The following is a 16,441-nucleotide window of genomic DNA, read 5'->3' on the forward strand; positions in this document are numbered from 1 at the left end:
AACATGTCTCATCTCCATGATGTTTCTCGGAACATTTGGACCATGTGAATGTATATACTAACTTTGTTGACGTTATTTCTGAAAAAGTGGTAATGCATTTCATTAGCGTCCAAACATGCTAATCAACTGACTGGAGAGAGAGAGCATATTGTATAAACAAATGACTCCTTCGTATTAGTTGTCGCATAGCATATTTTGCACAATCCATATGAGTAAACATTTGAGAGCAAGCTTTGTATACACCAAAGTTTTTTTCCTACTTGCAAGATTTTACCAAAGCCAAACAGCATTTTGGCTGTCTTTCTAGTGCATATGTGGCTTTTTATCTCCAAAAACAAACACAAACCAAGAAAAAAAGGAAAAGAAGAGAGACAAGAACGTACATAAACATCCAAAGTGTAATATCAACTGTCAAGATTCAAGCTTTAGAGATACAACTCGAGACTGTCGGTTGCGTTTAGCCGCTTTAACAAAGACTACTGATAGACAAGACGGTGCCCACCATGGCCGTCGAACTCTCTGCTCACCTTTCAAGCAAGCCACTGTCAAACAAACACACATTTACTCAATTTCTGCAGCAACTTTAAACTGAGAGAGAGAGAGCGAGAGAAAGAAACCTTTAATCCTTCTGAGTTCTTTACAGAGGGTGATGAAGTCTCCCCACTTCATGTGATGCCTCCTAATGAAGTGAAGGATCTGTTCGGTTGTAAACACTGACATGCTTTCTAGAAATTCTCCGTTGACGCCATTTTCTTTGAAAATCAGGCGGTAGCTTCCAAGGTTTATCTCCTCAAGCCAAGATCCAACATCCTATAGAATTAAAAAAAAAAAAAAAATCTTCTCATCTACAAGTAGCTGCTCCGTGGACATAGAGCACAGACTAAAAAATCAATAGCAGTAGCATTAGAATGAACTAAACCAATATATAAGTGGGACTAATCCCATCTCTATCTCAAGAAACTAAGGCACATGTTTATCTTCAGTTTGCCATCAACTAAGCTCTATCCAGCATTCATCCTTTCCAGGAGTTTTCTCTTTTGATTGAAAAGCAAATTAGCAAGTGAACAACATCACTGCACACACAAGACAGTGATGCCCCTGAGGTAAAACCATTTCCGAGTAAATCCACATCAACATATACATATCCCACGGACTAAAAGAGCACTTGAGTTTGGTCGATAAGTAGAAGAAGCGTAACAATTTGGAGGTTAGCTGATGTAATTGCAATCAATGGTTACTCTCCTAAGATAAAAAGATTTGTTCTTTCAATAAACCACCAGAAACACAAGAAGAGAGACTAAACAAACATGTCCCAGTTCTTAAGAATCATCATTGGATCCAACAACAACAACAACTATAGATCATAACAGGGTAAATTGTCTGAATAACACACAGATCAAACTCAGGAAACATGATTTCACAAGATTCTGCAAACACACAACAAGTCTAACGAAAACACACATAAGAGGGGGAATGATTGATTGAAATTGAAATACCTCAACAGTCCAGATAAAGAAATCAAGAGGCTCGGGTGGATGATGATGATCTCTGCTGCTCATCGTCGTCGTCTCCTCTGCACAAAAGTCCCAATACAATTCGATCATTTTAGTTTACACGAAAGCGCTCAAAAAGCAAAACATCAAATCAAAAAAAAAAAGGAAAATCACCAATTCGCTATCCGATTAGAAAGAAAGCACGAAGCTTTACCGAGGAGACAGCTGTTAAAGATCCGAAATTTAAGCTTCGATTTTTGAGAGTGAACTTCTGGGGATCACCAAAACGGAGAAGGGGACGAGACTCAGCCTACTTTGCAGTGCAAAAATGAGGATTTTTAGGGTTTGGTGATGATAGGTTTGGGGACTAATGGGACCATAAGCAAAAACTCCACGCGCCTCTTCCACAACTACGCGCCACCGTTCTAATACTATGAGCTAGTAATTGGAAGATGATTAAAATCACAATTTGTTATGTAGAAAAATAATTAAATTTGATTTAAAAAAATCACAATTTGTTGTGTAGTTAAACGTGGTATTATTAGCAAATGACAAAGTGGCAAGTGACACTGTATCTGGTTTGCCTCATTATAGAGGTTCCACTCTTTTCTTGTGTATGGAACACAAAATAACCTTAGTGGATGAAAAATATATAATTCATAAGCTTTTTTCAAACCAATTTAATTAGTACTCTTTTCCTTTTCCAATTCAGCTTATACCAATGCTATTTAATTATTAATATAATTATCTTTATATTTTCTCAAAATTTCATTATATTCTGCTAATATTTTACTAATATTTAGTAAAATTATATCTAAAAATATATTTAAATTTTATAAAAAAATATTTTATATACACTGAATAATATAATAAAAGTTAAATTTAAAAATTTTGATTATTACACCACCAACTAATTGTAAGCAGTTTTGTGTATATTATTAATTTATTATCCTCTAGAAATTGGATGTGATCCGGTCTTGTTCCAACAAATTATAGCATTTGTTTCGGAGTTCTATTACTTACTATTGGTAATCAGAATCAGAGTAAACAATCACCACTGTGGATGGAGGAGAATCATCTCCGATATATGTATCGATCATCATTTTAATCGCCATACCTGCTCGTTTGTATTTGACCACATTTTCACTTTCTCAAAATTTTGTTACAAGATAAAAAAAATTAAGTTTATTTACTAAATAAAAATTCATAACAGACAATTAGAGTGAAACTCTGGTTTTCTCTCTGGTTTTAGAGTGAAATCCATGACCCGTTACTGCCTCTCCAATTTTTATTTGTGTTAATACTATGAGCCAGGTTTGCAGAGGAGGAATTGAGACTATAATACATGTGTTACGTGATTGTCCTGCGATAAAAGGTATATGGAAGAGATTTGTTCCGAGAATGAAAAGGGAGGCTTTCTTCAGAATGCCGTTACTGGAATGGTTATATAAGAACCTATGTGATAACAATGCAGGTGGTGGTGTTCCGTGGGCTACTACATTCGCTTTGACTCTATGGTGGGGATGGAAGTGGAGATGTGGAAATGTATTTGGTGATACCCGACTGTGGAGAGATAGAGTCAAGTTCTTACGTGACTTGGCTAAGGGAGTTATAACAGCAAATAAAACAGAGAATGCTCACATAAAGGAGAGGCATATGGTTGAGATAATGGTGGGATGGAAGCCACCTGGTGTGGGGTGGATGAAACTGAACACGGACGGGGCATCACATGGGAACCCGGGGCCGGCGGCTGCAGGGGGAGCACTACGAAACGGAGAAGGCGAGTGGTGTGGCGGTTTTGCGATTAATATAGGTAGCTGTACGGCACCATTAGCGGAGTTATGGGGTGTGTACTATGGTTTAGTGGTTGCTTGGGAGAAAGGGGTGAGAAGGCTGGAGGTAGAGGTCGATTCTATGATGGTGATGGAGTTTCTTACGATAGGGATTGGGGACACTCATCCGCTGTCTTTCCTGGTACGCTTGTGCCATGGCTTCTTGACAAGGGACTGGCTAGTCCGATTTGTTCATGTATATAGGGAAGCAAACCGCTTAGCTGATGGTTTGGCTAACCTTGCATTTACTCTTCCGTTTGGTTTTCATAGTTTTGTTGTGGCACCGATTGAGGTCGCTGTTTTAGTTCATGAGGATGTTGCTGGACCGTTGAGGCCACGACAAACTCGTCTTGTAAGCTGAAGTTTGGATTTCTTTTTAAAATAAATTGGGAGTCACTCTCCCATATTCCTACCAAAAAAAAAAGTAATTGGAAGATAATTAAATTTGATTAAAAAATCACAATGTAGTTAAAGTACTATTATCAGTAAAAGACAAAAGTGGCAAGTGACACTGTATCTAGTTGCCTCTAAGATAAAGGTTCCACTCTTTTCCTCTGAATGGGACAGCAAAAATGAACTTAGTCGAAATGAAAAATATAAAATTCATAAGCTTTTTCAAACCAATTTAATTAGTACTCTTTTTATTTTCCAGTTCAGCTTATACCCTGCAAATTACTATTATGCTATTAATTAAAATGAAGCCAAGAAGAAAAAGGCAAGTAAGCTGTGGAGAAATGTTTCAAAGTCATTACAATTTACCAATCCATAAGCTGAGATACACGTGATCAGTGGTCATGCTATATAAAGATAATTTGACCTTTGGGTTTCATCTTTCCAAGTCCATAGATCTATTTGCTGACCTCATCTCCCTTCTCAATCTCTCCTCCCAAAATATATCACAATCTCTCATGTAACTTGTTCTGTTTGTTTCTCACTTTAAACAAAGATCCATAATCAATGGAGTCAAAAGAAGTAAAAGCACATAGCCACACTTTTTAACACAGAGCATGTAGCATTAGAACACATGGGAGATTGTTTTGATTAAGCTAATTTGTTCTGACTTCAAAGGCACATAGTTTTTTTTTTCTTTTGGAGTTTGCAAACGTTTAACTTAGATACAAATACGATTGATTCAAACAAATGATCATTGCAAACACATATTCAACCTTTGATTCCCCAAAGCTCAAAAAGGATTGCAAAGTCAAGACTCATCGTCTTCACAGGCCTCTGCAGCTGAAATCTTAGAATCAAGATTATTCATCAGGGTCTCTGACACATGCTTGGCCACAGAGATCATGTCAAGGATGACGCTCGGGTCTAAACCAGACCCGCCTCTTTTGGTTAACCCACAGATATGGCCTGCCCGGTTCACGGATATAGACACAGCTGAGCTCATCTGAGACTCCTCTTCCGCTGTTGCATCAACTATGTAATGATTCCCCACCTGATAAAACCAAAACACAAGAGCATTTATATGAATGTTAAGTAAACTTCACTTAAGAAGATGTAATGTTATGATTCAAGCTATGCTTACTTTAGTTAACGTGACTATGACTGGGACACTGGACGTATCAAACTGTTGATACTCTTCGTCGCTGATGTCAATCTCTGGTTGCTCATCGTCCGCCACTTCAGCTGAAACTTGGACTTTTGGTATAGCTGTATTCGTTAAAGCAGCCTGCAGGGAAAGCATTAGTCAACAAGTGAACTAAAGCATGCGATTAACCTTGAATCAAAATCTCATGAGAACTTACCTTGATGGCAGCACTCAGGGCATCCAATAGATTCCCATCTGAACTAATAACAAGGCCATCTATATAAAGGTCCCAGCAGACTCTTCCTTCTTTGATCAAAAGCGAAGATAAATTTATACCAGCCCCTATCAACCAAAATTGCTATAAACATTACAAGCTGAAAGCATAATAACAATATGCAAGTTTAGAAAGAACATGATTACAAACCAGCTCCACTTTTGCCACCAAGAAGACATACTTGAAGAGCCAAAGCAAGCTCAGAAGACAACTCCTCACCACCTCTCCCCTGAGTAACAGCAAGTTATCAAAATATTAGAGACTTTAAGACCATAAAGGTTGATACTTTGAAGACAAAAGTGATGAATATGATAAGCCAAAATGCTCACCCCGAAGGTAGGTTCTGCTGTTGGACTGCAATCAATGAAAACAGCAACTTTGCCTTTATCAGGCTGAAGTGAACTTGGCCTCCCAATCTCAGCCTGTAGTCACACAAGATCACTGCCTTAACATTCATAGTAACACTTCTAAGTCAATAATGACAGTGCAGAGAGAATAATAAAGGAAGTACCTTTACACTTGCAATCACATCAGTTCCACCTATCCTAACTCTCGCTGAACCATTAGCCTTAAACCCAACAAAAGAGTAAAGAGAGTAGTAAGCAAATCTGTTGAAACATAAGTTTTAGGAGATTATTACATTACCTGCGGAATAACGCCGGTTTCGACGTAGATGTCACGGTAAGACAATCTTTTCCGACCATCAGTTCGAAGGTCTTGAGCAATCCCACCTTTAATGAACTGTTGCTCCCCAAACGAAACACCCACCATTACTACTACACAGACACAGCACAACACAGCTCTGTTTCTGAATAAAGTACACAACTTTATACAGCACAATAAAAAAAGAATTTAACCCACAAAAACTTCTTTACCTTCGTTGAGAATTCGATAGAAGACAGCAACTCTGAAGTTCCCCGGCGACCGTAGCGGCAAGTATGAATTGGTTTAGGTTAAAGGAAGCAGTGACAACTTGCCGGTAGGGTTTAAAGATGGCGTGAACGTAATTATTGACTCTTAGTAAGGGTAATTTAGTCATTTAAACTGTTATTACTTTCCTTCACTCTATTAAAGTCTGATGCTTTTGACCCAACAAAAAAAAAAGGTCTAATGTTTTTTTTTTTTTGGACACAAGTCTAATGCTTATAGCTTCTGTAAAGTAGACAAAGTGTATGATTTGCTGATTCATAAGGGAACTCATCATGAGAGCAGATGTTGTCTGCCTCTTTGGTTCATATTCCTAACATGTACTCAAACAATATATTAGCCATGTTGTATATAGTAAGTGTGTTGTACAAGAAGATGGTGCTGATGTTTGGTTACTATATCTTGCTTGTTCTCTGTTAGTTTAGAAAGCATAACAATCTTGTCTTCTCAGTTTTTTTTCTTATTAAATAAGAAAGTTATTTAAATCAACATTCAGAGTTCAAACCCCCAACGCCATCATCCTCAAATCTAATGCCTTTTATGTCAATTAAATTGCATAATTTAGTTCCAGTTTTAGTCCTATGAGATCAACAGTCTGAGACATTGCATCAATAATATTAGATTACTACTCTGAGTCATATTGTCATCCAACAACAACAACAACAAAAGAAACAAGACAATACACTTATTCAAAACTACTTCAACCTGCTTTACTATATTAGATTATTACCCTCCTTTTAACTCAATTAAATTGCATAATCTAGTTTTAGTCTTATGAGAACAAGAGTCTGAGACATTGCACCAATAATAAGAGATTCTTGGAGAACAATAAACTACTCTGAATCATATTCTCATCCAACAACAACAACAAAAGAAACAAGACATTACATTGATTCAAAACTACATCAACCTGTTTATTTAACCCAAAAGATTACCCTCCTTTTAACTCAGTTAAATTGCATAATCTAGTTTTAGTCTTATGAGAACAAGAGTCTGAGACATTGCATCAATAACATCAGATTCTTGAGGGGACATGAAACTACTCTGAATCATCTTGTCATCCAACAACAACAACAACAAAAGAAACAAAGACAATACACTGATTCAAAACTACATCAACCTGCTTATTTAACCCAAAAGATTTACTACACACCTCCTTATGGTTACAAGCATTGCTTTCCTAGCCCCAGCTTCTTCTGATTCTCTGGCAACCAAGGCTTGAAAGAACCAGCACGAGTTACATTCTTCAAGTAGAAGAAAAAACCACGCAGCAACTTCAATCTCGCCTTATCATCACCATCCACACTCTTGTATTCTCTATCGAAATCAGACACCTTCTCAAGATAAGAAGGTGCCAACTCAGAAGTCTCATAATTCTTTACTCTTCCATTTCTCAGTTCTTTACACCGAATCACTGGTTTTTTCTTTGATACATCACCAAAGAGCTTCAACAACTCTCTTTTATCATATGGTTTCTCCAAAGCTTCCATTAGCTCCTTTGTAAACACACAGTTTCTACTCTCGTCCTCTGTACTATCTTTCTCGAGATCAATCACTGTCTTGCTCTTGGACACCACAAAAGGTGTACTACTTCCTCCACTCAAGAAAGGGGAATCACTAACCATTATATCATCATCATCATCATGAGAACAAGACTCAGTATCTTGCTCAACCTTTACTTTTGCTAATAGATCCTTTTCAGACTGAACAGGAACAGTAGTTGTGGAAGCTTTAAGAGAGTCTACAAGCCATGTGAGGTAGCTCACGTAGTCTTTATCCACAGCTGCTTCATTCTTCTTCTTCCTTGTCCCAACAGAAACTCCTTTGTTGCTTTGTGTCACTGGAACAACCCTTGGAGTCTTGTCTACATCTCTATTTACTTTCTCCACATGAACAACCCTTGAAGTCCCTGCTGCTTTAGTTTCATCAATCTTCTTCTTTCTTCGTTCAGCAACCCTTTTGTCTCTTCTAGTGACTTCTTTGGTCCTAAACAAGGGAACATCTGACATTTTCTTAGCTTTGCTGTCTTGTTGGATGGTTTCTTTGGTTCTAACCAACAGAACATCCCTTAAAGTGTCAACCTTTGACACTTTCCTAGCTTTGTTGTCTCGTTGGGTGGCTCTAACCAAAGGAACATCCCGTGAAGTGTTAACCTTTGTTGACTCTGACACTTTCTTAGCTTTGTTGTCTTGTCGGATTTTTACTTGGTTCCTTGAAACACTAGCGGACTCAAACTCAGCCATCTTCCTCTTTCTTCGTTCAGAAGCTCTATTGTCACGTTGAATGCTTTCTCTAGTTGTAGCTACCGGAAAAGCTCTTGAAGCCTCATCCTCGGACCCAATCTCTTTCCTCTTTCTCTTCTGAGAAACTCTGTTGTTGATTGGTTTCTTTGATCTTTTTGAACCACCAGAAACCTTGAAACCAAGACTACGAGTTTCAGATTCCACATTGTCATCGTCAAAGGGAGGGAGAAAAGTGTTGTCGCCACCACTAAGATGATGATCAAAGAAGAACTTGTACTCATCATCAACCAAGATGAACCTTCTGCATCCTTTATCATTATCCATAACTGCTTTAGGGTTGTTTAAAACAATTTAAAGGAAATTTTGGAGATGGGAGAAGAATATGAAGAGACGGATATAGAGTTATGATACGTCATTTATAACTTTAAAAAGGACCTATAGGAATCCAAGTAATTATATTAATCAGTTTTTACTTCTTAAACATCTTATTGGTTACGTCATTTATAATTATCAATAAATAAATGGCTGAAGAAAGTAAATTCAAGCCAACTACCATCCTAGCTGAGAGAGAGAGGGTAATTGAGTTTCAGAGGTTCCATTAATGGTGTGATCTCATCAATTGATGATAGACCTTTGATCGATGTAATACTATTGCTATTACTATTGTTGAGTTGCTTTCAAGTTTGAGTTCTCCAAAAGTACATGTACTAGTGTTTGTTGACCACACAAGTTATGTATGCAAGAACTTGTCATTTGTTTGTTTTGTAAGATTTTTTTAAAAGTATCTACAAAATGCAATCCAGTTGTTACACACAGATACTATTGATGTCTTATTTATTGTTGTTTTGATGATATTTCAGATTAACAATAAGCCTTACCCAAACCTAAAAGGCAAACCAAATATCATATACTAATGTTTTGAATGATGATGATGTTAAGTATTAACCAAATGATCCATCATTGTTAAACAAATGCTTCACTAGCTTGTCGAAAAGCTTTACATTAATGAAGAAAAAAAAAAGGTGTGATTTAAATCATCATCACGAGTGGATAATTTCTTGAAAATGTGAAATCTTTCAGATGAACTACGACTGTAAAAAGAGTTAAAGATTCTGTGGTACATTTTAACTTATGAAGCAAGATAAATACTTAGGGGAAAGCCTCCAAAATTCACTTTTAAACACGAGACATGCCGAGTTTGCGTTCAAACAAGCGACGCAGAAGATAAACTTGGAGGACACTCGCCCCGATCAATGCAAACGACTCGAACAAAGCTTTGTGCACTGCTCTTTTGCTCATGTTCTCGTTCACTACAACAAAACAAGATAAAACCATATTAAACTCTCGCAAAAAAAAAAACACACACACAAATAGGTCTTATAGAAAGAGTGTTTACCAATGGCTTGACGATCGGTCTGAGCCTCTAACCAATGCTGCTCAAACTGAATGTTGTAAAGAGCCTCCTCTAGCTTTGATATCTGCTCCATCAACGGAGTGAAATGCTCTGCACAAAATAAAAACCATTATCAGCCTAACATAACCGGTACTAAACAAACCAGCAGAGAATCCTCACCGTCCTTTGCGTGCTGGTCGTAGTAGGCAAAATGACCAAGCTGTACATCGAAGTCAATGGTTTCATGATAAGGAGACTTGTTAGTGAAACAGAAACGGTAAACCCCTTTCTTCTGGACAACAAAGTCGTGCTTGGCACTAATCTGCTCCCTGAAGTCATGAACTTGTTCCCCTGTTGGCCCATGTATCTGTTACAAAAACACCAATAAATAAAATTGTGTAATCACTATTGGTTACACAAAAATTGTAATCACTATCATAACAACAACCAAATAAACCCCTAATGGCACAAGATAAAACTCTAAATAAAATAATTTTCTATATAATATTTTGTGTAATCACTATTGGTTACACAAAATTAAGCATAACAACAACCAAATAAACCCCTAATGGCACAAGATAAAACTCTAAATAAAATAAATTTTCTATATAATACATGCTAAGAGATTATCTATCTACCAACAACATATATATAGCTAATTAATATTCAACAATGGAGATTCTTAAGCATTTTGTTTCTACGATTAACAAGTGTAGAGATGAAATGGAGTCATACCACAAGATCTACACCATCCTCGTTGAAATGCCACTGAGAATCAGACTTGATGACGACGAAAGAGACATGAAGGGTATCTCCTTCGTATTCAGCCTTGTGGGAGAAGCATTCTTCTCTGTCTATCACGAATCTAATCCCTAACGCTGCCTGGAAGCTCCACACGAGCCCTATGATTAGGATCGTAGCCTTCAAGCTCATCTAAAAACAGATAATTATTGGATTAATTCAATTAAAAAACGTAATTCAATCGTTAGAATAATCTTTGATTAGGTTTCAATGTTTACGAGGTGATAAGATTTACCTTCAAAATCAGAGAATTGAGAGGAAAAAAAAAACAATGAAGAGTGATAGATCGGAGAAGGAGACGGTGGGGAGAGAGAAAGAGCGAGTTCTTTCAGAATAGGACACGATGTAGCTTGTTTTGACTGAGACCCGACAAGCATAATCAACTATAAACGACGTCGCTTTAGTTATTTAGTCAGCGAGCTTACGTGGCGCGGTTTAATTGGTGGTAAGATACCTTTTAAACCATTTAAATATTGCCACGTCACTAAATACCAATATTAACTCCATTGATTCATACGTTTCTTTGGGGAGAAAAAAAATATCAAAACGTTTACATCAACCTCGATGATATTTATGCATTCTATGAACAAAGAAAAAAAGTGTAAACATCGACAGAGAGATTGTACAAAATACATATCAAATACATTTTTGTATGATGCTAAAAGATCAACACCACATTCTTTTTTTTTTGGCTGGAAAATTACATTTTGAAGCACAATGCAGCAGCACTACCTTTAATGGATCTGAAAGCTGTTGATGATGATGTTTACTCATTGCTTGAAGAAGTTTCTAATTCCACTAAAAAGCCGTAGAGCCTTCAGCTCACCGCTTCTTATATCTCTCAGTCTCCTCCTCAGAATCTGACCATAAAAAAAAACAAGAGTTTCCAAGATATTCATTAAAATTTTATACTAAATATTGTATTGGCTAGAAAGTGAAAATCCTTACGTATTGAGCACGGTACAGTATCCTACGCTCGCTGGTGGACAAGTCTACAGCTAGCTGTTTCAGAAACGCTTTTCTGTTCAACTGTTTTGGAGATGTTATGTCCAAATCCATTGATCCACTTTCCTACAATTTACATAATCAACAAAACTAACCATAAGCAGATGAAAGAAAGCAAGAGATAAGCTGTTTAGGTTTATTTTATCACCTTTAAAAATCTGCTGTACTTTGATATGCTTGTTTCGCATGAATCCAGTATGAACTGCAATGCTTCTTCCTCGATTTCCGGATACTTTAGATCCTTATTCGTTGATGACTTATTCGAAGCAGCTTTCGCCATCTGAAACGAATATAATATTCAGGAAGGAGATGTAGTAAGTCTCTTAAAAAAGGAGTCAATAGCCAAACCTCTTCAAAGCTGTTACTCATATCTGGAGGGCTCACAACTAGATAAGCATACGCCATCAGCTCCAATGGCCAACCAGTGATTCTCACGGGGAAGCACTGAGGCCTGCCAGTGAACAATTTTGATTAAGACAATATCTACAAAGGGAAAATAAAGATGGTGGAAGAGTTTTTTATTACGTTGATAATCCGTGTTTCTTTAGAGCATCAAGCTTTTCCTTGTAACACGTGTCGTTTTTCCTGAGGGACATTGCCAGCTCTACTGAATCACTAGGATTGGTTCCTTCTCTGGGGACAAACCCGTAAGATAACAGTAGCTCTCCGTTTGATTTGTTCCCATACGATATGAAAACCTGCACAAAGGTCATGTAATGGAAAACGTATTAGAGACTTTTTAGACGATTCTTATTCCACTTTGGATGAATCTATAGATATTGTTTACCTGCTCACCTGGTTGATATGGTCGATCTGCTGTAAAGACAACTCCTTTTGATGACTTGTCATAATCTAGGTACGTCTCAACCTGTCCAAAGCAGAAAATTTGAAATATTTACTACCGTAATGTTTTCTGATGAAGAGGGTATAAGAGGTAATTGGTTATAAAGATAGGTAGAAGTACCTCACAGTTGTGATTAAGCATATCTGCCCATGGAACTAAGGCAAATCTTCCATCCATAGATGGCAACCGTACCTGTGTTAGAGAAACTTAAGTCTGAACTAACAGTGACAAGCATGTAATATTGACAACAGGAAAGGTTGTAAGTGGTCATTTCTATGCTAAATAGACTATTACACCGTGCAGCAAGTCATACAAGGATTAAAGAACAAATCTTTCACTAGTTCAAGACATTTAATTCCAGTGAATCAATTAACATGAGCAGCAACTGGTTGCTTCTGATGAAGTGGTGCTTACCAACCGTGAGAACAGGATTCCGAAGGACCACTTGAATGTCTCATCATTGAAAACCTGCAACCAATGAATAGCATTAGCAATAGAATAAAATAGAATAGAACTAATACCACTTCCAAATACAGAAGGTCGCATTGCAAGTTTCAAAATAAAACCTCCGCAAAGCAAAAAAAATGTCTGACCATGGAGATTAACTTAGATTTAAAAAATGTTTCTTCTTTCATTACATGATAAAAATCAACATGCGTTTGAGTAGAAAATAGCAAGCTTATGTCTCTGAGTCAATTGCAGCAAAATAGGCATTAACAAGTTACCTCTTTAGGGAAAAGATTAGGGTGTTTGGAAAATATCCTGCTTCTCAAATCTTCATAACTGGGGAAAAAAAAAGAAATAAAAACAAAGACATGAGCTCTGTCTGATGCAAGACATACACACACACACACACAAAATGCCAGAGAGTGCATCAAGTAAAGCAGAGAGACAGAAGCTAAACAAAGACTCCAAGACTTAAAGCAAAGCAAAGTTCTCTACACATCACTAGCAGTTGAGAGATAAGAAAGAAAGAGAATATAATATCTCACGTTCCAACAACATTCGTGATTCTTTCGATTGCTCGCTCTCGTATCTGTGAAGCTTCCAAGTACATATCAAGCTCTGTCCGAGTCCTGATAACATTTACAAAAAATAATGCTATCAACTGGGAATTAAAAAAAAAAAGAAAACAAAGTTATTACCAGTATAAAAGCGAGTAAGGCTGTCTGGGAAGAGCCGAGATATAGTTAAACCATCTCGAACCCTTCTGAAGACTCGCTTCACTTATAAGATAAGTCGCAAGCAAAGGCCAATCCGGAACATCGTAACGCTTCATCACTTCACCAGCCTCACCATTAGTCCACACCTATAATAATAAAGGTCATGACTTTATTTTCAAAGTTCGAAGCTTTTTTCGATGTGGGACTTACGGAATCAGCACTGATGACGAGGGAAGGAGGAACGAAGAGAAGCTTCTCTCCCTTTCTGAGACTCTGCGACGCGACGAGCCCTCTCTCTCCGATGTCGACCTTGTCGATAGCCATCTTCTGAGGCGGGAGGCCTGAGTCCGAGAGCCATCTCTGGAGGGAAGTGGCGTTCTCGACTGAGTCTATCTCGCAGCCCCATGAGATGTCGGGTGCTTCCTCCAAGGATCGTTTTGTTGTCTCGCCGGCGGAGACGGAGCAGTGGATTGTTATGGGACGGTGGCGGGACGAGGGGAGAGGTGGGAAGGAGAGGGGTAGAGGTTGGGAGCGGAGGTTGCGGAGAGGGGAGGAGGATGGGAGGAGGGTTGACTGGAGAAAGTTCGAAGCTTTCGCCATTGGAGAGGAGAAGGTGAGAAGAGAGAAGACGAGTGGCTATGCACACTTGCTTTAGCGGTAAGATTGTGGAGTCCGGTTTGGTTCGGTTTGTTTTGGTTTTGGGTTTGGATCTAAAGACTCTTAAGGGGACAAGTAAACTGACTGTTGATGTATGCAACGTGCAGCGAAAGTTTATTTTTATTTCTTTTAGAGGAAAACCAAACTTGCAAGATAATATTTGTGAATATTTTGCTGTGAAATCTAATTTTTGTTTTTTGTTTTTGAATAACTTTATACAGCTACAGTACAATTGTTTATCAACTTTTTGAATAAAGTGGAATGGAATTATTGGAAAACAGTATTAGTAGGAATATCTCCATTTTATCTTACAGTTTTTCTCTTTAGCAGCATAGATTAAAATTTATCTTCAATAATATGAACAAATTTGTGATATTTTATTGTACACAACTAGCAGTAAACAATGATTTTTTTTGTCCATAGCATATTTACTAAAATAAATGATATAATCTTATATATTAAAACAGAAGTCACAACCTTGATTCATGTGTGATTTTTTTAAAAATGGACCTAATGGACCTATTCATAGAAATTCATACTATATTTTAATTCAGACTAATAATAAATATAATTTTTAAAATATTTCAATCATAGTATCTTTTGATATCTTTTTATTTTAAATATAAATATATTTATTTTAAAATTTTAACAAATCTGTTTAAGGAGATTTTTACAAGATCTTCATTTTTGAAATTATATTTAAATATTTTTACTAATTTCGAAATTAGTTTAAAATATTATTATGCATTAATATATTCAGTTATATAAAACGAAAAATAAAAAAATCTATAATATTTTAGTTATTATATAATCATAATCAATCATATTAAATTAAAATTATTATATTGAGCTAAATATAATAAAATTGTATTAAATTTATATATATTTATATATTTTATTTTCATAATTATAAAATATTTATTTTCAAAAATAAAATCTAATATGTTGGTAAAATGGGTTAACATTATCAAACTATATAATACATGTATAAAAATTAACATGTATTTCTTTAAAGTTAATAATATAAAATCTTTGTAACTACTTTAATCATAATATATTTTCATTTTAAATATAATATATATTTATATATTATATTTTAAAAATTCTAATAAATCTGTGTAATATTTAAACAATAACTTAATGTATTTTAAGTTATAATTTAGAAATGAAAATAAATAAATTATATCCTATTTTATCTACTTTTATAGTCATGATCATGTTAAAATATAATTATTATACTAAAATAAATATGATAAAATTATATTCAATTGATAAATTTATAAATTTATTTTTATAAATATAAACTATTTATTTAAAATATAATATGATGATAGAACGACTTAAAATTAACAAACTATATAATACATGTCTAAAAATTAACATATCTTACACTTTTATATATACAATAATAAATTATCTAAAATGAATAAGCATAAAAATATTGGTAAAAAGAAATTCAGTTTTGAAATACGGGTCAGAATTTAGCATAAATTAAATACAAAATATTTTTTAAATATATTTTCTCATGAATTTATTAATTTGCTTAATAACTAAATGCAAATACAATAAGATAAATATATAATAAGAAGCGGCAAATACATAAGGTTTAAACAATTAATTAATTATAACATGTAAATTATAAAATTATTGTATTTGAAATAATTATATAAATATTTAAGTATATGATTAACATTAAAAATATATACCACTTATGTTCTAAAACAATAATTTATGTATAGAAAAGTGAAAACAAACACCCGTGCGGTTGCACGGGTCAAAATCTAGTGAAACCTTAAAACTACTGATAAGTGATAGATAACACACAAAGATTGAAAAATCTAATTAGTTTCAAAAATATATATAACGAAAACATGTTCCAAACAGTTTTATTCGTTTAAATTTTAACAAAATTATGTAATCTTTAGGTTACTTAACATTATAGTTGTTATTTCTGCTCAAAATATAATTCTAAAAAAAAAAGAAAAGTTTGTAATATATTTTATTGAATTTAATTTTTACTTTCATGTGTAAAAAGTATAAACTAGGATTTTCTTGGAACTGAGAAATTATTGTTAAATTATTACTTTATGACTTTTAGCCTCCCATCATATTTTATGAACCGCTTAAAAAACTTAACGCCATCATTAAAAAAAATTAATCATCATAGATTAAAGATTTCTTGAATTTCAATAATTAAAAATTTAAAAAACTGAGAAGTAAAAAGGATTAACCCAAAACATATAATAGTATAAGAGAGAGAGAGAGAGCCCTA

At 35.2% G+C, this 16,441-nt stretch overlaps 5 protein-coding genes and 1 long non-coding RNA gene across 10 annotated transcripts; 1 reads left to right on the plus strand and 5 right to left on the minus strand.

Annotated features, from left to right (window-relative positions):
• Positions 1-151: 151 nt before the first annotated feature.
• Positions 152-1,883, minus strand: LOC103849101. Of its 3 annotated transcripts, none has more exons than XM_009125918.3 (4): positions 1,668-1,883; positions 1,497-1,573; positions 618-810; positions 175-542 (listed from the first exon to the last, which is right to left on the minus strand). In XM_009125918.3, exons 2-4 carry the CDS (start codon positions 1,557-1,559, stop codon positions 412-414), a joined length of 387 nt encoding a protein of 128 aa, XP_009124166.2. In that variant the 5' UTR covers positions 1,560-1,573; positions 1,668-1,883; the 3' UTR covers positions 175-411. The 3 variants fall into 3 exon arrangements, with proteins under 3 accessions (XP_018511772.2, XP_009124166.2, XP_009124170.2); XM_009125922.3 differs by having other exon boundaries at positions 1,708-1,881; XM_018656256.2 differs by lacking the exon at positions 1,668-1,883 and having other exon boundaries at positions 152-542; positions 1,497-1,604.
• On the plus strand, positions 1,633-16,436 carry LOC117134113. The gene is made up of 3 exons (XR_004458270.1): positions 1,633-1,836; positions 10,705-10,712; positions 16,423-16,436. It is a non-coding gene; the product is annotated as an uncharacterized LOC117134113 (long non-coding RNA).
• LOC103849117 (exosome complex component RRP42) lies at positions 4,336-6,190 on the minus strand. 3 transcript variants are annotated; one of them, XM_018656540.2, is made up of 8 exons: positions 6,012-6,190; positions 5,782-5,938; positions 5,648-5,704; positions 5,466-5,558; positions 5,287-5,365; positions 5,080-5,204; positions 4,860-5,003; positions 4,336-4,769 (listed from the first exon to the last, which is right to left on the minus strand). In XM_018656540.2, the coding sequence occupies exons 1-8, from the start codon at positions 6,173-6,175 to the stop codon at positions 4,527-4,529; spliced, it is 1,062 nt and encodes a 353-aa protein (XP_018512056.2). In that variant the 5' UTR covers positions 6,176-6,190; the 3' UTR covers positions 4,336-4,526. The 3 variants fall into 3 exon arrangements, with proteins under 3 accessions (XP_018512056.2, XP_009124179.1, XP_009124183.1); XM_009125931.3 differs by having other exon boundaries at positions 5,782-5,912; positions 6,012-6,116; XM_009125935.3 differs by having other exon boundaries at positions 5,782-5,909; positions 6,012-6,107.
• LOC103849136 lies at positions 6,251-9,160 on the minus strand. The gene has a single exon (XM_009125944.3). The coding sequence runs from the start codon at positions 8,628-8,630 to the stop codon at positions 7,227-7,229; it is 1,404 nt and encodes a 467-aa protein (XP_009124192.2). The 5' UTR covers positions 8,631-9,160; the 3' UTR covers positions 6,251-7,226.
• Positions 9,361-10,878, minus strand: LOC103849146 (transmembrane emp24 domain-containing protein p24beta2). Its single transcript, XM_009125954.3, has 5 exons — positions 10,736-10,878; positions 10,435-10,632; positions 9,880-10,066; positions 9,703-9,810; positions 9,361-9,616 (listed from the first exon to the last, which is right to left on the minus strand). Exons 2-5 carry the CDS (start codon positions 10,630-10,632, stop codon positions 9,483-9,485), a joined length of 627 nt encoding a protein of 208 aa, XP_009124202.1. The 5' UTR covers positions 10,736-10,878; the 3' UTR covers positions 9,361-9,482.
• On the minus strand, positions 11,040-14,201 carry LOC103849157 (ribulose-1,5 bisphosphate carboxylase/oxygenase large subunit N-methyltransferase, chloroplastic). Its single transcript, XM_009125966.2, has 12 exons — positions 13,723-14,201; positions 13,495-13,658; positions 13,342-13,425; positions 13,075-13,132; positions 12,764-12,817; positions 12,470-12,541; positions 12,293-12,373; positions 12,031-12,203; positions 11,854-11,956; positions 11,654-11,785; positions 11,449-11,571; positions 11,040-11,360 (listed from the first exon to the last, which is right to left on the minus strand). Exons 1-12 carry the CDS (start codon positions 14,110-14,112, stop codon positions 11,271-11,273), a joined length of 1,524 nt encoding a protein of 507 aa, XP_009124214.1. The 5' UTR covers positions 14,113-14,201; the 3' UTR covers positions 11,040-11,270.
• Positions 16,437-16,441: the final 5 nt, after the last annotated feature.

This window comes from Brassica rapa, chromosome A01 (genome assembly GCF_000309985.2).
Source record: "Brassica rapa cultivar Chiifu-401-42 chromosome A01, CAAS_Brap_v3.01, whole genome shotgun sequence".
Taxonomy (NCBI): Eukaryota; Viridiplantae; Streptophyta; class Magnoliopsida; order Brassicales; family Brassicaceae; genus Brassica; species Brassica rapa.